We start from the raw sequence: 25835 nt of genomic DNA on the forward strand, positions 1-25835 counted from the left end.
TAGAGATATAATGAGGGAAATAATGAGAGAGCGAGAGCAAGAGAGAGAGAGCGAGAGAGAGCGAGAGAGAGCGAGAGAGAGCGAGAGAGCGAGAGAGAGAGAGAGAGAGAGAGCGAGAGAGAGCGAGAGAGAGCGAGAGAGAGAGAGAGCGAGAGAGAGAGAGAGCGAGAGAGAGCGAGAGAGAGCGAGAGAGAGAGAGAGAGAGAGAGAGAGAGAGAGAGAGAGAGAGAGAGCAAGAGAGAGAGAGCAAGAGCGAGAGAGCGAGAGCGAGAGAGAGAGAGCGAGAGCGAGAGAGAGAGAGCGAGAGAGAGAGGGGAGCTCTCATACAGTATAGAAACACCACAGATAGAGAAAGATGAGAGTATCTCCTCAGTGCTGATACTGCAGGGCCTTTTTGGTAAGCCGCCATATTAAACCAATACATCACCGTGACACATCCACCGCTGCAGACGAGAGTGTTGGAACCTCAAGAATGATGATGAACTCGTAAAGAAGAACCCCCTGACAATTAATTTCACACAGTAAAATAAATATGAAAATTGCAAACTTATCACAGACCCTACTCTCTGAGTAGTCGTGAGAAACAAGGTCTCGCAGGAACCCGGCCTCTTAATTACGTGTAATTGCGTAAACCTCGAGAGTGCGTCCTCATTTTTTTTCACGCTTACAAAATGAGGTTCAGAGATTGAAGTAATTATGACACTCTCTTTGTGCCGAATCAACAGTTTTCCGCCAAGACGTCGCAAGAGGATTTTTGTCTGGCCCGGCAAAGAATAAGCATTTTCAAAACTCCCCTCCTCCCTTCGGGGCACAATTACTTTTCGACGGCAGCGCAGGCAGCAGAGAAACACTTTCATTTTTATTTTCTCTCCCCCAGTTTTTGTTCCAGACAGATTAAGATGAGAACCAGTGGAATTATGGGAGTAGTTTAATACTTCACATAGATAACATTTGGAGTTGCCCTAATGGTTTTATTAACTATAACAGACATCGATCTCTCGGCTATTTAATCTATGATTAACTCCGAGGCCCATTCGATGTGACTTTGACCAAATGAATGACTGAAGCTTGGACTTCATTACTGACCCCGGTAGTTATTTTCTTTCTCTCGGCTTGAGTGTATAAGTTCACTGCGGACTCCGTTTAACCTACTGTACCATCTATTATTTAAGAAATGAGTCATGAAACAAAATAGAAACTAGGGACGTAGTCTTCAGAAAATGGTTCCCTGCGAGAGACTTCCTGGGCATTACATGCCTTGAATAAGTGTGGCAGGAAATACAAGCTGCTTTATATGACTGTGACCACACTTCACGAGTCGACTACAACCAAGTTGATAGTGAGTTCATCTCTGTATAGTTTACAAATGTTACTACTTTAGATCAGGTGACACCACACTTCCCAAAAGCAATTGTGGCGCAAATCAATTAAATCCAAACACGTAGACATTTGCAGTACTATAATCCCATAACAATGTCCCCCTACATTCCTCAGAGGGGTGTAGTAAATTGATCATCCCTTCTGAAAACAATACTATATTTCCCACAGTCCTTTGCAGAGTCAGTCAGGTGTCAGGGAGTCTTACCACGATAAGGTCATTGAAGAGGAAGACTTCTCTCTGGTGGGCTGCCTGTTTCTGGGCCTTGTTGACGTCCGTCACCTCAAACAGACGGCTGCAGCACACCAATCTTCTGTGGGGAACAGACAGAACCTACAGAGAAATAGAGAGCGAGAGATTGATTTTAGAACAAACTTTATTGGCACAATCCAACGTATTTACATAGCTAATTCAACGCCAATTCAAAAATACAATACTCTGAAGAGAGAGACAAAGAGGGAGAGATAAAAACTTGTTTTGCAGAAAAAGTTTAAGGGAAAGTGGTGATATCACTCCACCATTTTTCATTGGCGTCTTCCAAGATCTCACAGATGCACAATGATGCGCTACCTTGTTCTACTGTAGGCTGCAACAGAATGACACTGCTGAGCTATCACTCTCCTGTCAATAACTGCCTCCATAAATCCAAAGGATTCTGCTACATAAGGTCTTATTGATGAATTCTGCTCAGGCACAGATTGGACAGTCATGCCCGTTAAAAATGACCATGAAGCCTGCTTCTTAGAACACTTCACATTTTCAGAGATGAAAGATAGGAGAGAATGGACAGACGGAGAACAGAAAGGAGGGATAAACTGATGCCGTTGGCGAGCCAAAGCAGGGGGAGAAAGGGAGGGGGAACGAGAGAGAGACAAAAAGAGAGAGAGAAAGAAAGAGAAAGAACGAGAGAGAGAGAGATGAAAGGTGGAGAGAGAGTGTTGTTGATTAAAGGTGTCTTGGCCATGGCCCATCGATCTCTCTGTGCTCCATTGACACCCTTAAAGAGAGGCTCTGATCTTTTAGCCTGCAAGGGGTTTTCTAAAGTACACTAAACCTCACAGACAAGTTCAAGTTTTTCCTCTTTTTCCCTCTTCGTCTCACACTTGGCTACAGTTACATCTTCCCCCTCTCATTCTCTTTCTCCCCCTCTCTTGCTCTCTCGTTCTCTTTTCTCTTATAGTGGAAGAAAAAAGCTAGCAACACAATAAATAGCGAGTGATGAACTGAAGTGACTTTTTTCGGCGAACTGACCAAATTCACATAGAAATGTGAGTTATAGATCTGTCCTTCTCATTGAAAGCAAGTATAAGAGGTAGATCTGTTTTATGTGCGCTATTTCTATGCTTCCAGTACTTAAGTTTAGTTTTTGTGTCTTTTACTTTCGGTTTTGTGCACCAGCTTCAAACAGCTGAAAATACAATATTTTAGGTTATGGAAAATATATTTCACAGCGGTTTAGATGGTACAATGATTCTCTACATTACACATTATTATTCCTTCACATAAACAGAAATTAGGCACACTATTAGAATATTAGCAACCAGGAAATGGGGGAGCAATGTTTGCATGGTACATATGTAAAGGTGCAATCTATAACTAAAATGTTTGGTCAAAAGCGTTGAACTTGTTTGGATATTCAGTTAACTGACAAAATAATGGAAACGCTTGACTAAATGAGGGGTACAAAGTATATTGCAAGCAGGTGCTTCCACAGAGGTGTGGTTCCTTAGTTAATTAAGCAATTAACATCCCATCATGCTTAGGGTCATGTATAAAAATGCTAGGCAGGGCATTATTTTGGTTGCCATGGCTACACCCCATAGGATGACAACGCCCCCATCCACAGGGCACGAGTGGTCACTGGATGGTTTGATGAGCATGAACACAGTGTAAACCATATGCCATTGCTGTCTCAGACACCAGATCTCAACCTAATTGAACACTTATGGGAGATTCTAGAGCGGTGCCTGAGACAGCTTTTTCCACCATCAACAAAACACCAAATGATGGAATTTCTTGTGGAAGAATGGTGTCGCATCCCTCCAATAGAGTTCCAGACACTTGTAGAATCTATGACAAGGCACATTAAAGCTGTTCTGGTCTGTGGTGCCCAACATCCTATTAAGACACTTTATGTGGGTTATTTTATTTGGCAGTTATCTGAATATTTCAAACTGCACCGTAGAATTATTGTTCTATTTCATCATTCTTTGTCTATTGTATTTCCTTGCATAATCATAAAAAAATATATATCATATGATATAACATGACAACAGAATCTAACTTGAAATTATCAAATACAGTGCCTTCAGAAAGTATTCATACCCCTTGACTTATTCCACATTTTGTTGTGTTACAGCCTTGTTTGGCAAATGTTTTGCAAATTTCTTAAAAACGAAATATAGAAATATCTTACATACATAAGTATTCACACCCCCGAGTCAATATTTTGTAGAAGCACCTTTGGCAGCGATTACAGCTGTGAATCTGGGTAAGTCTTTAAGAGCTTTTCACACATGGATTGTGTAACATTGGCCCATTGTTCTTTTCAAAATTCTTTAAGCTCTGTCAAATTGGTTGTTGATCATAACTAGACAAACATTTTCAGGTCTTGACATGGATTTTCAAGTAGATTTAAGTCAAAACTGTAACGCGGCCACTCAGGAACATTCACTGTCTTTTAAGCAACTCCAGTGTAGATTTGGCCTTGTGTTTTAGGTTATTGTCCTGCTGAAAGGTGAATTCCTCTCCTAGTGTCTGGTGGAAAGCTGACTGAACCAGGTTTTAATGGTGATTAATTCCATTCCGTTTCTTTTTTATCCTGAAAAACTCTCCAGTCCTTGAAGATTAAAAGAATACCCATAACATGATGCAGCCACCACTATGCTTGAAAACATGGAGAGTGTTACTTAGTAATGTGTTGTATTGGATTTGCCCCAAACATAACACTTTGTATTCAAGTTAATTGCTTTACCAATTTTTTTGGAGTATTACTTTAGTGCCTTGTTGCAAACAGGATGCATGTTTTGGAATATTTGTATTCTGTACAGGCTTCCTTCTATTCACTCTGTCAATTAGGTTAGTATTGTGGAGTAACTACAATGTTGTGGTTTCGTTCCTCTCCGGCAAATGAGTTATGAAGGACGCCTGTATCTTTGTAGTGACTGTGTGTATTGATACACCATCCAAAGTGTAATTAATAACTTCACCATGCTCAAAGTGATATTCAATGTCTGCTTTTTATTTTATTTGTACCCATCTACCAATAGGTCTCCTTCTTTGCGAGGCATTGGAAAACCTCCCTGGTCTTTGTGGCTGAATGTGTGTTTGAAATTCACTGCTCAACTGAGGGAACTTACAGATACTTGTATGTGTGGGGTAGAGAGATGAGGTACTCATTCCAAAATCATGTTAAACACTATTATTGCACACAGAGTGATTCCATGCAGCTTATTATGTGACTTGTTAAGCACATTTCTACTCCTGAACATATTTAGGCTTGCATTAAATTAACAAATGGGGTTGAATACTTAAATTGTTTAATTTTTAATTAATAATACAAACTTAATTCCACTTTGACATTATGGGGTATTGTGTGTAGGCCAGTGACAAAACATCTCACGTTAATCCATCTTAAATTCAGGCTGTAACACAACAAAATGTGGAAAAAGTCAAGGCGTGTGAATACTTTAAGGCACTGTATTTACAATTACAATGAATATTATTCATCAAATGTACACACTGACTCCCAGAGGGGCAGATTTAAGGCTCTAATAGCTCCTAGTATAGAGACACTCATTGGAGTTATAAGGGTTATGCTAGGTCTCTTCACAAAATAATAATAACTGTGTATCCCCTCAGGAGTACATGAGAATTAACTGGAGATGACGCTAGTCTAATTCAGTTCCCTTACGGCTCCTAGGATTAACAGTCCAGCTGCACATATGGTCCAATACAAAAACTATAACACTGTCCACTGGGGGCCGTGGAAAGGGCAACTGCTTGAGAAAAAAAGGTGGGTAGGAAAGACAGACAGAGAAAGACAGAGAGAGATGGAGGGATAATGAGGCCGAGACAGAGGGGCGAGGGAAACGGAGAGAGGAAAATGTGGGTCATGAAAGAGTGAAAGAAAAGAGTGAAAGAGAATGGGTGAGTTTAGGTGAACTACATGGGGTTCTGTCACGTCCATACAGCGGCCAGTATCAATACAAAGACAGGTGAACTACATGGGGTTCTGTCACGTCTATACAGCGGCCAGTATCAATACAAAGACAGGTGAACTACATGGGGTTCTGTCACGTCCACACAGCGGCCAGTATCAATACAAAGACAGGTGAACTACATGGGGTTCTGTCACGTCTATACAGCGGCCAGTATCAATACAGAGACAGGTGAACTACATGGGGTTCTGTCACGTCCATACAGCGGCCAGTATCAATACAAAGACAGGTGAACTACATGGGGTTCTGTCACGTCCATACAGCGGCCAGTATCAATACAGAGACAGGTGAACTACATGGGGTTCTGTCACGTCTATACAGCGGCCAGTATCAATACAGAGACAGGTGAACTACATGGGGTTCTGTCACGTCCATACAGCGGCCAGTATCAATACAGAGACAGATGAACTACATGGGGTTCTGTCACGTCCATACAGCGGCCAGTATCAATACAAAGACAGATGAACTACATGGGGTTCTGTCACGTCCATACAGCGGCCAGTATCAATATAAAGACAGGTGAACTACATGGGGTTCTGTCACGTCCACACAGCGGCCAGTATCAATACAGAGACAGGTGAACTACATGGGGTTCTGTCACGTCCATACAGCGTCCAGTTTCAATACAGAGACAGGTGAACTACATGGGGTTCTGTCACGTCTATACAGCGGCCAGTATCAATACAGAGACAGGTGAACTACATGGGGTTCTGTCACGTCCATACAGCGGCCAGTATCAATACAGAGACAGGTGAACTACATGGGGTTCTGTCACGTCTATACAGCGGCCAGTATCAATACAGAGAGAGTCTCTCCATGATTTGGGCCTTTCTAATTTAGGCAAATAACACAGCAAAACAGAACCTTCTGGAAATTACCCAAATACCTTCTCCCTCCCCCTCTCACCTCTCTGTCCATCTTCCCTAAATCCCTCTTTTTTCTCTTCCTAGGCATTTTATTCTCTTGCTCCTCAAACAGTAAGCATAGCTATCTTCTCATTACGCTGATGGGGGAAACATGCAAGGCAGTCACACTGCTCATAGAAGGCAGTCATTAGCTGGGATGCTACGCTAATGATGCTATGCTCATTCTCCCTTCAGCCTACTTGTAGTAGAAAAAGTATATGAAACTGCACAGTGGGTGGAAGCTTGCTGATTGCTTGTGTCATTATCGCCTGCGCTGCAATACTGTTGAAGTAGTATGAACTGCACAGTACTGTGGAGTCCTGTTGAGGTAGTTGTAAGTCGCTCTGGATAAGAGCGTCTGCTAAATGACTTAAATGTAATGTAATGTAGTATGAGCTGTATGGTACTGTGGAGTACTGTTGAGGTAGTATGAACTGCATATTACTGTGGAGTACTGTTGAGGTAGTATGAACTGTATAGTACTGTGAGGTAGTATGAACTGTATATTACTGTGGAGTACTGTTGAGGTAGTATGAACTGTATAGTACTGTGGAGTACTGCTGAAGTAGTATGAACTTTGTAGTACTGTGTAGTACTGTTGAGGTAGTATGAACTGTATAGTACTGTTGAGGTAGTATGAATTGTATAGTACTGTGGAGTACTTTTGGGGTAGTTTGAACTGTATAGTACTGTGGAGTACTGCTGAGGTAGTATGAACTCTATAGTACTGTGGAGTACTGTTGAGGTAGTATGAACTGTATATTACTGTTGAGGTAGTATGAACTGTATAGTACTGTGGAGTCCTGTTGAGGTAGTATGAACTGTATACTACTGTTGAGGTAGTATGAACTGTACAGTACTGTGGAGTACTGTTGAGGTAGTATGAACTGTATAGTACTGTGGAGTACTGTTGAGGTAGTATGAACTGTATAGTACTGTGGAGTCCTGTTGAGGTAGTATGAACTGTATAGTACTGTATAGTACTGCTGAGGTAGTATGAACTCTATAGTACTGTGAGGTACTGTTGAGGTAGTATGAACTGTATATTACTGTTGAGGTAGTATGAACTGTATAGTACTGTATAGTACTGCTGAGGTAGTATGAACTCTATAGTACTGTGGAGTACTGTTGAGGTAGTATGAACTGTATAGTACTGTGGAGTCCTGTTGAGGTAGTATGAACTGTATACTACTGTTGAGGTAGTATGAACTGTATAGTACTGTGAGGTACTGTTGAGGTAGTATGAACTGTATAGTACTGTATACTACTGTTGAGGTAGTATGAACTGTATTGTACTGTGGAGTACTGCTGAAGTAGTATGACCTGCACAGTACTGTGGAGTCCTGTTGCTACAGTATGGACTGAACATTGCGATAGTTTGATCACTTAATCATTTTCAGCTAGATACTGTAAAAGAAGACATCAAAGTCCTTCAGTCTTTTCCATTAGCGTTGTTAGCGAACGCTGTTACTACCTTTTCTCAGCACTGTCAGCAGAGCCCATTAGCCATTTTATCAATTAGCATCTCCACCATTAGGCTCATTATCAGGACTGCAATCATTAACTCAGGTCATTACTCGATCTATCTATATTAGCCAGCTACTCCCAACAGGAGTCTTTAAGCTTTTTAGGTAAGATTGGTGTGGTCAACACACACGTTTAGTTTGATAAAATCTTATGTATTTATCCAGGAAGTCCCATTGAGGTCTCCCTTGTAACAGAGGTCAGTGTAACGGTTTAGTTGAACAATGTTTGGTGTAACAGAGTAATATGTACTGTATCTTCTTGTATCTTCTTCAGTGTAACAAAAACATTCAGTGGTCCATGTGAGAATTGAACCCACAACCTTGGTTTCATAAGCACCACACTCTAACATGCTGACCACACCGCTCACGTTGCAAAATAAATGTAAACATACATGTTTTTCAATTATTGCACCCACACTGCTCGCATGAGCTAACGAGTGTCTGCGTTGCCAAGCGCTAGAATAGAAGTCAGTTCTATTTGTTACGCTGAACGTGGTGCAAGTCCTGCCTCTCCCATCTCCTCATTGGTTTATAGAAGCAGATACCCACGTGCCATCTCCTCATTGGTTATACCCACGTGGGTGATTGAAAGATGAACTGAGTTCGGTCGGCCGTCGTGGTAACTATGAAAGTTAGATGCCCTTCGCCAAATAAAGTCCAAAGAAGAAAAAGCCTGGAAGGAGGAGAGATGACTAGAAACGATTCGGTTGACTGTTTTATGTGTGGATTAATTGTTGGAGTAAAATTAGCTAGGAACAGCAAGCTAGCTAAATAAGACAAATTAGCTAGCAACTACATGCTAGCTAGCTAAATTGCCATAACTGTTTAATGCTTTTCGACCTGTTAATATAATTGGTTCAGAGTTTGATTTGATATTTCAACCTCTGTGTTGTGATCGCGTTTGGTGTGGGGGAAAATAATCTATTTGCGCTAGATGGCGCATGGTGGCGCACGTGAGTCGCTGATTTAGGTGCGGTGTAACCATCTGAGCCAACTGGAAAATGACATGACTGTTGGACTAGATAGATATACCTTGATGGGCTAACATTACACGGATGGTCTAACGTCTGCGGGTTTTAACTTCTCTCTTGTACTTGACTGATGAATTAAGGTAACTACTTAGTAAAGAACTTCCCTCACCTGGTTTCTAGGTCTTCATTGAAAGCCCTCAGACACTAGGCACTCTGTGGAATGAGTTTGACACTCTTGGGCTAACTTGTTGCACTGGGTATGTTCTCAAACTAAATCAACCTTGCTCTTGAGTGACCAAAACCGCTCAAACACTTCTTATTGTTTTCAGATGTATTGTAAGTGTCTGTCACTGATAAATTACAAGCTATAGGATGACTGAGTGGCTTCTGTCACCAAGTAAACATTGATAGATTGGTTTTACGGTGTGCGTGCGCTTGCATCTGTGTGTGCACACGCGGCTACATGGGGATCGGTGCAGGTGATTGAAAGACCGCTCGTGCCTGTCAATGCAATACAATTCCACTCCGATGCACTCTGCAGAGATTGGGAGAACAGTGCACACAGCAACGCATCCGGAGGACACTCTGATCCAACTCTGATCGGAGTAATTGTTTGACATTGACATTTTTCTGTGATTTATTTGACCTGTCCATTCAGACAACAGAAATGTATATTCTGATTGTCTCCCCCCCAAAAAAAAATAATGTCACTAGTCCCAAGCAAGCATTAATGTCAAGCCCTGGTGTCCTTACTGTCTTCATGCCCACAATGGACTGCTCCACCTTGGTGACGTAGGTGACGTGGTCTTCATTGGAGCGCAGCTCTCTCTGTTGGATCCTCTCATAGATGCCCACCACCATGTCTCTGGGGATGTCAGCTCCGTCATCCACACCTAGACACACACACACACACACCATGGGTTAGTCCCCTCATAGATGCCCACCACCATGTCTCTGGGGATGTCAGCTCCGTCATCCACACCTAGACACACACACACACCATGGGTTAGTCCCCTCATAGATGCCCACCACCATGTCTCTGGGGATGTCAGCTCCGTCATCCACACCTAGACACACACACACACACCATGGGTTAGTCCCCTCATAGATGCCCACCACCATATCTCTGGGGATGTCAGCTCCGTCATCCACACCTAGACACACACACCATGGGTTAGTCCCCTCATAGATGCCCACCACCATGTCTCTGGAGATGTCAGCTCCATCATCCACACCTACACACACAAACACACACACACCATGGGTTAGTCCCCTCATAGATGCCCACCACCATGTCTCTGGGGATGTCAGCTCCGTCATCCACACCTAGACACACACACACACACACCATGCGTTAGTCCCCTCATAGATGCCCACCACCATATCTCTGGGGATGGCAGCTCCATCATCCACACCTAGACACACACACACACACACACACACCATGGGTTAGTCCCCTCATAGATGCCCACCACCATGTCTCTGGGGATGTCAGCTCCGTCATCCACACCTAGACACACACACACACACCATGGGTTAGTCCTCTCATAGATGCCCACCACCATGTCTCTGGGGATGTCAGCTCCGTCATCCACACCTAGACACACACACACACACACCATGGGTTAGTCCCCTCATAGATGCCCACCACCATGTCTCTGGGGATGTCAGCTCCGTCATCCACACCTAGACACACACACCATGGGTTAGTCCCCTCATAGATGCCCACCACCATATCTCTGGGGATGGCAGCTCCATCATCCACACCTAGACACACACACACACACACACACACCATGGGTTAGTCCCCTCATAGATGCCCACCACCATGTCTCTGGGGATGTCAGCTCCGTCATCCACACCTAGACACACACACCATGGGTTAGTCCCCTCATAGATGCCCACCACCATGTCTCTGGGGATGTCAGCTCCGTCATCCACACCTAGACACACACACCATGGGTTAGTCCCCTCAAAGATGCCCACCACCATGTCTCTGGGGATGTCAGCTCCGTCATCCACACCTAGACACACACACCATGGGTTAGTCCCCTCATAGATGCCCACCACCATGTCTCTGGGGATGTCAGCTCCGTCATCCACACCTAGACACACACACCATGGGTTAGTCCCCTCATAGATGCCCACCACCATGTCTCTGGAGATGTCAGCTCCATCATCCACACCTACACACACACACACACACACACACACCATGGGTTAGTCCCCTCATAGATGCCCACCACCATGTCTCTGGGGATGTCAGCTCCGTCATCCACACCTACACACACACACACACACACACACCATGGGTTAGTCCCCTCATAGATGCCCACCACCATGTCTCTGGGGATGGCAGCTCCATCATCCACACCTAGACACACACACACACACACACCATGGGTTAGTCCCCTCATAGATGCCCACCACCATGTCTCTGGGGATGGCAGCTCCATCATCCACACCTAGACACACACACACACACCATGGGTTAGTCCCCTCATAGATGCCCACCACCATGTCTCTGGGGATGTCAGCTCCGTCATCCACACCTAGACACACACACACACACCATGGGTTAGTCCCCTCATAGATGCCCACCACCATGTCTCTGGGGATGTCAGCTCCGTCATCCACACCTAGACACACACATACACACACACACCATGGGTTAGTCCCCTCATAGATGCCCACCACCATGTCTCTGGGGATGTCAGCTCCTTCATCCACACCTAGACACACACAAACACACACACACCATGGGTTAGTCCCCTCATAGATGCCCACCACCATGTCTCTGGGGATGTCAGCTCCATCATCCACACCTAGACACACACACACACACACACACACACACCATGGGTTAGTCCCCTCATAGATGCCCACCACCATGTCTCTGGGGATGTCAGCTCCATCATACACACCTAGACACACACAAACACACACACACACACACACACACATGCCATGTTCTAGAAACAGTGGCAATGTTTGAGAGCCCCAAACACACGCATGCAATCCCAAATACACAGATATCCACAAAGAGGCACAATGACAGAAGCCTGTAAACTACTGTAAACTATTTTAAGCTACTGTAAACTACAGTAAACTATTGTAAGCTACTGTAAACTACTGTAAGCTATTGTAAACAACTAAACTACTGTAAGCTACAGCACCACAGAACGTACATATACATGCATGTAGAAATAGCCCAGGCCATGACACATTCAGTAGTCTTTCTATGGTGTGTGTGTATGTGGGTTCGGCTTGTGGGTGTGTGTACATGCGTCATTTTGAGTCTGTGCGTGTTTATTGTTTGTATGTGTGTATTCACCTCAGTGGAGCTTCGAGATAAGAGAGTTGAATGGTGAATGATCTGTGTTCTGTGGTGGAAGAGCCATGCTGTGTGTACACTGACCCACTCCTCCTGTTCCAAGGCCAGGGAATGTGTCAGAGCCACAGGGAGCCCCCTCTCTCCCACACACACACACACACACATACACCACGATGGGCACAGCGCACCAAACACACACACACTACTCTGGGCACAGCGCACCAAACACACACACACACACACTCAGTCCCTATCATAGAGCACAACCAAGCACACACACTCAGTCTCTATCACAGAGCACAACCAAACACACACACTCATATCTCAGTAATGATCACAGAGCACAAACAAACACACTCATTCAAAGCACACCATCAAACACACACATCAACTCTCAACACACACACACACACACACACACACACACACACACACACACACACACACACACACACACACACACACACACACACACACACACACACACACACACACACACACACAGGCACGCACACACACACACACACAGGCACACACACACACACACACACAGGCACACACCACACAACCTCAGACACACAGGCACGGACACACACCACACAACCCCCCACACACATACATTCTATTAAAATAATGACAGAAGCAAATGTTCAATTCATTCACTACAAAAAAAACTCCTCTTAATGTTGGGGCGGCAGGGTAGCCTAGTGGTTAGAGTGTTGGACTAGTAACCAAAAGGTTGAAAGTTCAAACCCCCGAGCTGACAAGGTACAAATCTGTCGTTCTGCCCCTGAACAGGCAGTTAACCCACTGTTCCTAGGCCGTCATTGAAAATAAGAATTTGTTCTTAACTGACTTGCCTAGTAAACTAAAGGTTGTCACGTATACTCCCTCTCCAGCCTCTAGGTCATCAGGCTGCTGATTATCCTGCACACCTGTCACCATCGTCTCGCGCACCTGCGCCTCATGACACTCACCTGGACTCCAACACCTCCTTGATTATCTTCCCGACATCTGTCACTCCCCGGTTCGTGGTTTTTGTTTAGTTTATTTATTAAATCACTCACTCCCTGAACTTGCTTCCCGACTCAGAGCACTCGTTATTAAATATCCTGCGCCTGGGGGGAACATATGAACTGGGGACTGGGGGGAACATATGAACTGGGGACTGGGGGGAACATATGAACTGGGGACTGGGGGGAACATATGAACTGGGGACTGGGGGAACATATGAACTGGGGACTGGGGGGACATATGAACTGGGGACTGGGGGAACATATGAACTGGGGACTGGGGGAACATATGAACTGGGGACTGGGGGGAACATATGAACTGGGGACTGGGGGGAACATATGAACTGGGGACTGGGGGGAACATATGAACTGGGGACTGGGGGGAACATATGAACTGGGGACTGGGGGGAACATATGAACTGGGGACTGGGGGAACATATGAACTGGGGACTGGGGGAACATATGAACTGGGGACTGGGGGAACATATGAACTGGGGACTGGGGGGAACATATGAACTGGGGACTGGGGGGGGGAACATATGAACTGGGGACTGGGGGGAACATATGAACTGGGGACTGGAGGGAACATATGAACTGGGGACTGGGGGGAACATATGAACTGGGGACTGGAGGGAACATATGAACTGGGGACTGGGGGAACATATGAACTGGGGACTGGGGGAACATATGAACTGGGGACTGGGGGGAACATATGAACTGGGGACTGGGGGAACATATGAACTGGGGACTGGGGGGAACATATGAACTGGGGACTGGGGGAACATATGAACTGGGGACTGGGGGGAACATATGAACTGGGGGGAACATATGAACTGGGGACTGGGGGGAACATATGAACTGGGGACTGGGGGGAACATATGAATTGGGGACTGGGGGGAACATATGAATTGGGGGGAACATATGAACTGGGGACTGGGGGGAACATATGAACTGGGGACAGGGGGGAACATATCAACTGGGGACTGGGGGGAACATATCAACTGGGGACAGGGGGAACATATGAACTGGGGACTGGGGGGAACATATGAACTGGGGACAGGGGGGAACATATGAACTGGGGACTGGGGGGAACATATGAACTGGGGACAGGGGGAACATATCAACTGGGGACTGGGGGAACATATCAACTGGGGACTGGGGGAACATATGAACTGGGGACTGGGGGGAACATATCAACTGGGGACTGGGGGGAACATATGAACTGGGGACTGGGGGGAACATATCAACTGGGGACTGGGGAGAACATACTGTATCATTTGGCCGTGAGGCTTCCCTCTAGATATACCCCATTATAACCAGGGTGGTTCACCGAGGAGCCAATGAGGCTGCTAGGTCGGGAATAATTTCGGCAAATAGAGACACTCGTCAGCGCAATGACACAGATGCACCCCTGGATATGCTGAGGCATCACTCCACATTATGGAGTCAGCACAGTGGGAGGAAGAGGAGCAGGGTGTGTGTGTGTGGGGGTGGGGGGGTGAGGGAGAGATTGAGAGAGAGAGAGAGAGAGAGAGAGGGGGGGGGGGGGGGTAAAGGGAGGGAGCGAGAGTTCTGCTTACTGTGCTTTCACCTGATTTATCATATTTTATGTATTCTCTCCATCTCTCCCTGAACAAATTCAGGTAGTACATCTGACTCTGCAACAACCACATACTACAGCCATCCAGGACCAGCATGGAACACCCCTATCTAGGCTCTCTGATCCAGGACCAGCATGGACCACCCCTAGCTAGGCTCTCTGATCCAGGACCAGCATGGAACACCCCTATCTAGGCTCTCTGATCCAGGACCAGCATGGACCACCCCTAGCAAGGCTCTCTGATCCAGGACCAGCATGGACCACCCCTATCTAGGCTCTCTGATCCAGGACCAGCATGGACCACCCCTAGCAAGGCTTTCTGATCCAGGACCAGCATGGACCACCCCTAGCTAGGCTCTCTGATCCAGGACCAGCATGGACCACCTCTAGCTAGTATCTCTGATCCAGGACCAGCATGGCCCACCTCTAGGTAGGCTCTCTGAACCAGGACCAGCATGGACCACCCCTAGCTAGGCTCTCTGATCCATAACCAGCATGGACCACCCCTAGCTAGGCTCTCTGATCCAGGACCAGCATGGCCCACCTCCAGCTAGGCTCTTTGATCCAGGACCAGCATGGCCCTCCTTCAGCTAGGCTCTTTGATCCAGAACCAGCATGGCCCACCCCTCGCTAGGCTCTCTGATCCAGAACCAGCATGGCCCACCCCAAGCTAGGCTCTCTGATCCAGGACCAGCATGGCCCACCTCTAGCTAGTATCTCTGATCCAGGACCAGCATGGCCCACCTCTAGGTAGGCTCTCTGAACCAGGACCAGCATGGACCACCCCTAGCTAGGCTCTCTGATCCATAACCAGCATGGACCACCTCTAGCTAGGCCCTTTGATCCAGAACCAGCATGGACCACACCTGTGCTATGCTCTTTGACGCAGAACCACCATGGACCACCCCTGTGCTATGCTCTTTGATCCAGAACCAGCATGGACCACCCCTGTGCTATGCTCTTTGATCCAGAACCAGCATGGACCACCCCTGTGCTATGCTCTTTGATCCAGAACCAGCATGGACCACCCCTGTGCTAGGCTCTTTAATCCAGAACCAGCATGGACCATGTGCTAGGCTCTTTGATCCAGAACCACCATGGACCACACCTGTGCTATGCTCTTTGACCCAGAACCAGCATGGACCACCCCCGTGCTATGCTCTTTGATCCAGAACCAGCATGGACCACCCCTGTGCTATGCTCTTTGATCCAGAACCAGCATGGACCACCCCTGTGCTAGGCTCTTTAATCCAGAACCAGCATGGACCATGTGCTAGGTTCTTTGATCCAGAACCACCATGGACCACACCTGTGCTATGCTCTTTGACCCAGAACCAGCATGGACCACCCCCGTGCTATGCTCTTTGATCCAGAACCAGCATGGACCACCCCTGTGCTATGCTCTTTGATCCAGAACCAGCATGGACCACCCCTGTGCTATGCTCTTTGATCCAGAACCAGCATGGACCACCACTGTGCTAGGCTCTTTGATCCAGAACCAGCATGGACCACCTCTGTGCTAGGTTCTTTGATCCAGAACCAGCATGGACCACCCCTGTGCTAGGCTCTTTGATCCAGAACCAGCATGGACCACCCCTGTGCTATGCTCTTTGATCCAGAACCAGCATGGACCACCCCTGTGCTATGCTCTTTGATCCAGAACCAGCATGGACCACCACTGTGCTAGGCTCTTTGATCCAGAACCAGCATGGACCACCCCTGTGCTAGGCTCTTTGATCCAGGACCAGCATGGACCATGTGCTAGGCTCTTTGATCCAGGACCAGCATGGACTATGTGCTAGGCTCTTTAATCCAGGACCAGCATGGACCATGTGCTAGGCTCTTTGATCCAGGACCAGCATGGACCATGTGCTAGGCTCTTTGATCCAGGACCAGCATGGACCATGTGCTAGGCTCTTTGATCCAGGACCAGCATGGACTATGTGCTAGGCTCTTTAATCCAGGACCAGCATGGACCATGTGCTAGGCTCTTTGATCCAGGACCAGCATGGACCATGTGCTAGGCTCTTTGATCCAGGACCAGCATGGACCATGTGCTAGGCTCTTTGATCCAGGACCAGCATGGACCATGTGCTAGGCTCTTTGATCCAGGACCAGCATGGACCATGTGCTAGGCTCTTTGATCCAGGACCAGCATGGACCATGTGCTAGGCTCTTTGATCCAGGACCAGCATGGACCATGTGCTAGGCTCTTTGATCCAGGACCAGCATGGACCATGTGCTAGGGCCTTTGGTCCGTACTCTAAAGAGACTTCACTACAGTACAATTAGATAGATTAACAGTAAGACATGTATACTGTATATGGATATGTTTCTAGAATACAATGTAAGTCATTAAACTAAGTATATGTGCAACAGCAGTACTACTAAATACATCAAGAGTTATACTAATTATGTGAACACTGTCATATTTCGATACATCAAAGGTAAGACATTTATATATATATGGAATGGTTTCTAGGATACAATAAAAGTCATTATACTAATTCTATTCAGTGTCTACATATCAGGTTAGACATTGCAGAATGTTTTTGACATTTCTGGTCCAGTGTAATTGAGTAAGTGAGCGCTCCTCTGTTATTCATTAATTAACATCCGATTCAATCTCTTAACTGTGTTCTTCCAACTACTCAATTAGCTTAAAATATAGAGTGAGAGAGGGGGAAGGAGGAGGGAAGGAGACAGGGGGAGATTGGGAAAGATACAGTAAGAGAGAGAGGGCTGAAAGATAGAAAGAGAGAGAAAGGGAATGAGAAAGAGACAGTCAGAGAGTGAGAGAGAGAGAATGAGAGAGGAAGAGAGAGCAAGAGAATGAGAGGGGAGAGAGAGAGAGAGAGAGAGAGAGAGAGCAAGAGAATGAGAGGGGCGAGAGAGAGAGAGAGAGAGAGAGAGAGAGAGAGAGAGAGAGAGAGAGAGAGAGAAAACACAAACAGAGGAAGAAAGCCAAGCATGGTGGCAATTGATTTTCCAACTTCATTTAATTGTGAGGCGCCATCCAGATGAATCCATTAAAGTTGTACCATATTGATCCCACAGTCCTGATGGATCCTTCCCTGGCAGAGGACAACTATGATGCAGCTCTATATTACCAACGACACAAGGCCTGCATCACAAATGGCACCCTATTCCTTATATAGTGCACTACTTTTGACCAGGACCCATAGGGAATAGGGTGCCATGGGCCCTGGTTAGGGAATAGGGTGCCATGGGCCCTGGTAAGGGAATAGGGTGCCTTGGGCCCTGGTTAGGGAATAGGGTGCCTTGGGCCCTGGTTAGGGAATAGGGTGCCTTGGGCCCTGGTTAGGGAATAGGGTGCCTTGGGCCCTGGTTAGGGAATAGGGTGCCTTGGGCCCTGGTTAGGGAATAGTGTGCCTTGGGCCCTGGTTAGGGAATAGGGTGCCATGGGCCCTGGTTAGAGAACAGGGTGCCATGGGCCCTGGTTAGGGAATAGGGTGCCTTGGGCCCTGGTTAGGGAATAGGGTGCCATGGGCCCTGGTTAGAGAACAGGGTGCCATGGGCCCTGGTTAGGGAATAGGGTGCCATGGGCCCTGGTTAGAGAACAGGGTGCCATTTGGGACGCAGAGGGTTTGAATTAGAGTAAGCTATAACTGTTAGGGAAAATGGATTGGGACTTTAGCCGTCTTCTCTTGTTACACGGATATTTGAAACGCAGACAGATCATTGGGCGACATGATAGGTTGAATATCCTGTCACTGTAGATTCAAGATTTAGTGGCCTCTGTGAAAGGCTACACTATGTAGACGCTATATGCACTTAGGGTGTTATAGGGTGTTAGTAGTAACTAACTAACTAGTAACAAATGAACAAATTAACTAGTAACTAAATAACTAGTAAAAAACTAGCTGGTAACTAACTAACTAGTATAAAGTAAGTAGTAAATAACTATTACTTACCCTGTTCCCCTCCCCTACTCCCATCCTCCCCTCCTTCTCATCTACCGCTCCAACACACTCTACTAAAATAATGCCTCACCTCGGAGGTTGCGTATGAAGTCCTCCAGCATCATCTTGCGGTCAGGCTTGATGTTGGGTGAGTACATGTCTGTGTTGAGGAGGATGATAGCGAAGGCCAGGATGAAGATGGTGTCGGGGTTGTGGAACTGCTGCACCACGTCCGGGTTACACATGCAGTACCGCTGACTGGAGAGGGTGGGGGGCAGGGGGACAGGAGACGGGATAGGGGGACAGGAGGGAGAGAGGGGGTTAGTATTTGTAAAACCCATGAGATAAGATGACGTCCCTACTCCCTAGAATATACAGATAAGATGACGTCCCTACTCCCTAGAATATACAGATAAGATGAAGTCCCTAATCCCTAGAATATACAGATAAGATGAAGTCCCTACTCCCTAGAATATACAGATAAGATGAAGTCCCTACTCTCTAGAATATACAGATAAGATGAAGTCCCTACTCTCTAGAATATACAGATAAGATGAAGTCCCTACTCCCTAGAATATACAGATAAGATGAAGTCCCTACTCTCTAGAATATACAGATAAGATGACGTCCCTACTCCCTAGAATATACAGATAAGATGAAGTCCCTACTAACTAGAATATACAGATAAGATGAAGTCCCTACTCCCTAGAATATACAGATAAGATGAAGTCCCTAGAATATACAGATAAGATGAAGTCCCTAATCCCTAGAATATACAGATAAGATGAAGTCCCTACTCCCTAGAATATACAGATAAGATGAAGTCCCTACTCTCTAGAATATACAGATAAGATGAAGTCCCTACTCTCTAGAATATACAGATAAGATGAAGTCCCTACTCCCTAGAATATACAGATAAGATGAAGTCCCTACTCTCTAGAATATACAGATAAGATGAAGTCCCTACTCCCTAGAATATACAGATAAGATGAAGTCCCTATACTAGAATATACAGATAAGATGAAGTCCCTACTCCCTAGAATATACAGATAAGATGAAGTCCCTACTCCCTAGAATATACAGATAAGATGAAGTCCCTACTCCTAGAATATACAGATAAGATGAAGTCCCTACTCTCTAGAATATACAGATAAGATGAAGTCCCTACTCCCTAGAATATACAGATAAGATGAAGTCCCTACTCTCTAGAATATACAGATAAGATGACGTCCCTACTCCCTAGAATATACAGATAAGATGAAGTCCCTACTAACTAGAATATACAGATAAGATGAAGTCCCTACTCCCTAGAATATACAGATAAGATGAAGTCCCTACTCCCTAGAATATACAGATAAGATGAAGTCCCTACTCCCTAGAATATACAGATAAGATGAAGTCCCTACTCTCTAGAATATACAGATAAGATGAAGTCCCTACTCCCTAGAATATACAGATAAGATGAAGTCCCTACTCCCTAGCCACCACAAAGAACCTGGCCAACCATCAGACAGAAAGACAGACAGAACGACAGTAGTCAAATCAATTAATAAAATGTATTTTAAAAGGCCCGTTTTGTCAGCAGTTGTCACAAAGTGCTACATAACTAGTACAGCAGTGGATTTACGCTGTGCACCGTGGGTTAGACAGCAGAAATATCCCTGCCTAGGCACCTCTGCAGTAAAGATGACACAGGGCTGATGGAGGTCCCAGAGACACCCTGAGATCTGAGAGGAGGCACGGCAGGAGAGGGAAATACAGCTGGCCGAGCAGCTCCATGCACCAAACAACCCTCGTCAATCTAACTGGCAGAGACACCTGAGTGTGTGTGTGTGTGTGACTGAGTGTGTATCTGATGACTAAGTGTGTGTGTGTGTGTGTGTGTGTGTGTGTGTGTGTGTGTGTGTGTGTGTGTGTGTGTGTGTGTGTGTGTGTGTGTGTGTGTGTGTGTGTGTGTGTGTGTGTGTGTGTGTGTGTGTGTGTGTGTGTGTGTGTGTGTGTGTGTGTGTGTGTGTGTGTGTGTGCTAGGACAGCCAGTCTATCTGCTTGGGGGCGTTGTGAGAGGATGAAACATAAGGGCTTGTCCATGTTTGAACAGATAGCAGCCTATGTCCATAGAGTAAAGAGGTCGATTTAGAATCCTCTACAGTGAAAATCAGAGCTCTCCAGACACTACCATTTGCATGACATTATGGGCATAAACTGGTTGAATCAATGTTGTTTCCACATAATTTCAACCAGAAGAAAATTTGATGTGAGATGACGTTGAATCCAAAAAACTGATTGTATTTGCAAAAAGTCCTTGTCTTTTTTTCATCAAACTTTTAACCTAAATCCAATGACAGGATGACATGTTTTGTTGATTTCCTGTTTAATTCACTTTAGTTGACAACTCAATCAAATGTAAATCAAAACTAGAAGTTGAACTGAGGTCTGTGCCCAGTGGGGCGACTGCACTGCAAGCTACAGTGTGTCACAATGCATACATACTCTCTCAGTGATAATGGTGTACTGTATTCATCATTCGTGCATACCAAATGGAACACTATTCCTAACATAGGGGCCCTACTTTGAGGGCCCTGGTCAAAATTAGTGCACTAAATAGGGAACAGGGTGCTATTAAATAGGGAACAGGGTGCTATTCAGGACACTACCATATTGTCACGCTTTGCTCTCCTCTGCATTGGCAACCAATTCAAATCTTTTATGGAACACATTTATTTACTGTAGCATTGCGTGAGATTCCACAGGGGAGATTCCTTTGTTAATGAATCAATCTATTATTTCAACGGGTGTGTGTGTGTGACACCCCATAGGGCCTCTAGTGTAATTGCATATTCATTCTGGTTATGGTTTCCAGGTAGGCTGGCCCGGCCTTCCTCCGGAGTCATGTGACCACTGAGCTGCTTGATTGGAATCTACGTCTCAGTGGGCTAGGAATACACACAGGTAGTGGACTAGCTATGTAGGGAATAGAGTTGCCATTTGGGACACAGCCGTGTCCTCAGTTTGGGGGTTCATCCCCACTGATTCTGCATCATCTAATGGAGACTAGACTTTTTACCTGAAAAATACCTTATCTTAAGCCACATACTCTATGGTTTGCAGTTGTACCATCGAGACTGGGCTTAGACTTTAAGGAAGGTTTTGCAGCCAATAAATAGCTTTTTCTTCTTAATAATAAAGTCTCAGTTCTATACATTTCTCTTTACTATTCTACCAGAAAGAGTGAAATAGCAGATAGCCCTAGAAAGAGAAACCCTATATTCCCTCCCCTTACTCTATTTCAGTGAAGGGAATCTCATGTGTGTGTGTGTGTTGTGTGTGTCTCTCTCTCTCTCTTTCTCTCTCTCTCTGGCCTCAGAAACTGCCAGTGTTGGGTTCATTATTAGCTGACACACACCAAGCTACAGAAGCTGCCAGGTGTTTATTTTCTCCTGACTTGTGTTTCTTCACACATTCTCTCCCTCCCTTTCCTCCCTCTCGCTCTCATTTCCCTGCCACCTGCCTTTCCTTCTGTTTACAGTCATCCTTTACCTCTTCCTCTATCCGTCTCTCTCGTTCATTCTTTAAGCCTCTCGCTATCCCCTCACTCTCTTTGAAGTCTATCTCCCTCCCTCCCGTCATCTTTCTCTCTGTCTCAGACTCTTGCCTCTCGTTCTCTATCCTTTTCTCCCCCTCTCTCTTTTTCTATTCCTCACTCTCTCCATCTTTGTTTGGAGGAGCAGGGGAGGCAGGCGGAGACCAGAGAGATGTGCTTATGCAACAGTGGATATTTATAAACCTCTCCTCCTTCCTTCCCTCCCTCGCTCTTTATTTCGCCCCTCTCTGTGCAGCACGCACTCTGTGCCAATCGTACCCAAAACAAATGCCATCCGTCAGTCTCCATGCCCGCTCACAACGACAACAACACTCTCGTTGGCAACGCACCTTGACAACTGTGACAGCTGGCCATATCATAAAATATAGTGGGTATTCAAGGACACCGGTTAGCGCAGAGCAACGCAGCTGTGGCATAAATGGGATACCCGTTAAGACTCGTAAACCAGGAAGTTGTACTTATCCTGTCTGTTGAGATTGCCTGTTGTTTCAGAGCACCTAGCCAAGTGGAAGGCTGGGTCAACCATCTAAATGGAGAGAGGGTTTAAACTAGCCCGATTTAACCTGTCTGAATGCAGTGAAACACTGCTGTGTGCAGCACTCAGGCTGGATAACCAGGCTAGGTAGAAACTGGAAAGTTTGGATGGGATTTAGGTTGACTGGTGAAGTGAGACGTGAACTGAAAAAAACTCCTAGCGCTGTGTTTTAGGCTCAGACACACATGGACCTTAGTGCTATTGGCAATGTCCTGCCCACCCATGGACAACAACAGGGCAAAGACACTACAGGGCTCTGCCTCGCCTGATGTTGAGCTTAACTTTCTTGAACGTTGCAGCCTTTTAGGCCTTCTATACCTGAGACAAAGGTCTCTCTGTTTGTCCCAGTAGTGACCTCACACACACACACACACACACACACACACAGATGATTGATTGATTCATTGATTGACTGACTAACTGATTGATTGACTGATGGACTGACTGAATAATGGAGCTCACCTGAAGGCCTCGATCAGTCTCTCCACCTTCTGGGCCTCTCCCTGAACTCTGATGTGAGCCTGGAACTTCCTCAGAGCCTCGTCCAGCTCCATACCTGAGAAATCCATCTCATCCACCACACAACTACAGGAAAGAAAGACAAGGAGGGAGAGGGAGAGAGGGAGAGAGGGGGGAAGGAAAAGAGAGGGAAGGAGAAGGGTAGAGAGAGAGAGAGAGAGAGAGAGAGAGAGAGAGAGAGAGAGAGAGAGAGAGCGTGAGAGAGAGAGAGAGAGAGAAAGGGAGAGAGACATGTTACTTCTACAGGAATCTGTAACCCCAGTTTGAATTCACGTCAGACACCACTTCCACTTTCCCTGCCCCGCCCCTGCGGTCGTGGGGAGGTGAACCCAGAAATGACTCAGAACTATGGGGAACAACTTCCACAACTTTCACTATGTCTACTTCAGGGTCAGTTTCACCCAGGTATTATCCATGCATGGGTGCAAGGACAGCAGGGAGAGGGCCCATCTAGCCTCGGCTACACTGCTATCACCGCTGCCCCAGCACAGGGACACAAACCCTCGGAGCAGAACATCCAGCCATTAATGGACGGGCTAGCTTAGTCAGACGAAATTAAATCAGCTTAAATAAAAGAGATTTGCAAGCCAGTCAGAATAAATGCATGGGAATTAGTGATTTGTGTAAGCAATGGCCACCAAAGTGAGCGAGAAGGTGACCTGGATTTGTTGAAAAGTTGGTTGACTGTGTGTTGAGGGTGACACTTTCTCAGGATGAAAATGTTTCCTAGAGTGATGGAATCGAATGATGATTATCTTGAAATCTCATCTGATAATAGTCTAATTCGATTGTATTAGAATGAGTTCTATCAAGTTGGGAGAGACAATGTAAAACCATGTAATTGTAAGTCATCGTGACATTATCTTGATAACCTATTGCATCATATTTACAGTGTAATTGGGCTCGGACAATGACAGTGACTTTTCATTTTTTTATTTTTTTATTTTACCTTTATTTAACCAGGTAGGCTAGTTGAGAAGAAGTTCTCATTTGCAATTGCGACCAGGCCAAGATAAACGCACAGCAATTTGACACATACAACAAAACAGAGTTACACATGGAATAAACAAACATACAGTCAATAATACAGTAGAAAAAAGAAAACAAAAGTCTATATACACTGAGTGCAAATGAGGTAAGATAAGGAAAAGGCCATGGTGGAGAAGTAATTACAATATAGCAATTAAACACTGGAATGGTAGATGTGCAGAAGATGAATGTGCAAGTAGAGATACTGGGGTGCAAAGAAGCAAGATAAATAAATACATACTGTATGGGGATGATGTAGGTCGATAGATGGGCTGTTTACAGATGGGTTATGTACAGGTGCAGTGATCTGTGAGCTGCTCTGACAGCTGGTGCTTAAAGCTAGTGAGGGAGATAAGAGTCTCCAACTTCAGAGATGTTTGCAGTTCGTTCCAGTCATTGGCAGCAGAGAACTGGAAGGAAAGACGACCAAAGGAGGAATTGGCTTTGGGGGTGACCAGTGAGATATACCTGCTGGAGTGCGTGCTATGAGTGAGTGCTGCTATGGTGACCAGTGAGCTGAGATAAGGCGGGGCTTTACCTAGCAGAGACTTGTAGATAACCTGGAGCCAGTGGGTTTGGCGACGAGTATGAAGCGAGGACCAGCCAACGAAATCATACAGGTCGCAGTGGTGGGTAGTATATGGGGCCTTGGTGACAAAACGGATGGCACTGTGATAGACTGCATCCAGTTTGTTGTGTAGTGTTGGAGGCTATTTTATAGATGACATCGCCGAAGTTGAAGATCGGTAGGATGGTCAGTTTTACGAAGGTATGTTTGGCAGCATGAGTGAAGGATGCTTTGTTGCGAAATAGGAAGCCAATTCGAGATTTAATTTTGTATTGGAGATGCTTAATGTGAGTCTGGAAGGAGAGTTAACAGTCTAACCAGACACCTAGGTATTTGTAGTTGTCCACGTTTACTAAGTCAGAACCGTCCAGAGTAGTGATGCTGGACGGGCAGGTGCGGGCAGTGATCGGTTGAATAGCATGCATTTAGTTTCCCCTGCGTTTAAGAGCAGTTGGAGGCCACGGAAGGAGAGTTGTATGGCATTGAAGCTCGTCTGGAGGTTAGTTAACACAGTTAACACAGACTTCAGGGCAAATGAAGTTGTTAAGATTATTGTAGATTTTGTCCTCGATTAACCCTGTGTGGTCTAGTGGTCTGTAGCAGAATATTGAATATCTTAGTGGGAACACACACACTCACACACACAAACACACACACACAAACACACACACACACGCACACACACTCAAACACACACACACACATACAAACAC

The 25835-nt window shown here is 45.7% G+C and overlaps 1 protein-coding gene across 1 annotated transcript in view; it reads right to left on the reverse strand.

Moving 5' to 3' along the window:
* The window catches only part of LOC135537105 (IQ motif and SEC7 domain-containing protein 3-like), a 117203-nt gene that overhangs the window by 28473 nt on the left and 62895 nt on the right, over nucleotides 1–25835 (reverse strand). Inside the window, 4 exon segments of the mRNA XM_064963301.1 lie at nucleotides 1586–1711; nucleotides 9754–9893; nucleotides 18962–19128; nucleotides 23469–23591. Coding sequence (XP_064819373.1) covers nucleotides 1586–1711; nucleotides 9754–9893; nucleotides 18962–19128; nucleotides 23469–23591 — 556 coding nt within the window.

This window comes from Oncorhynchus masou, unplaced genomic scaffold (genome assembly GCF_036934945.1).
Source record: "Oncorhynchus masou masou isolate Uvic2021 unplaced genomic scaffold, UVic_Omas_1.1 unplaced_scaffold_711, whole genome shotgun sequence".
Lineage (NCBI taxonomy): Eukaryota > Metazoa > Chordata > Actinopteri > Salmoniformes > Salmonidae > Oncorhynchus > Oncorhynchus masou.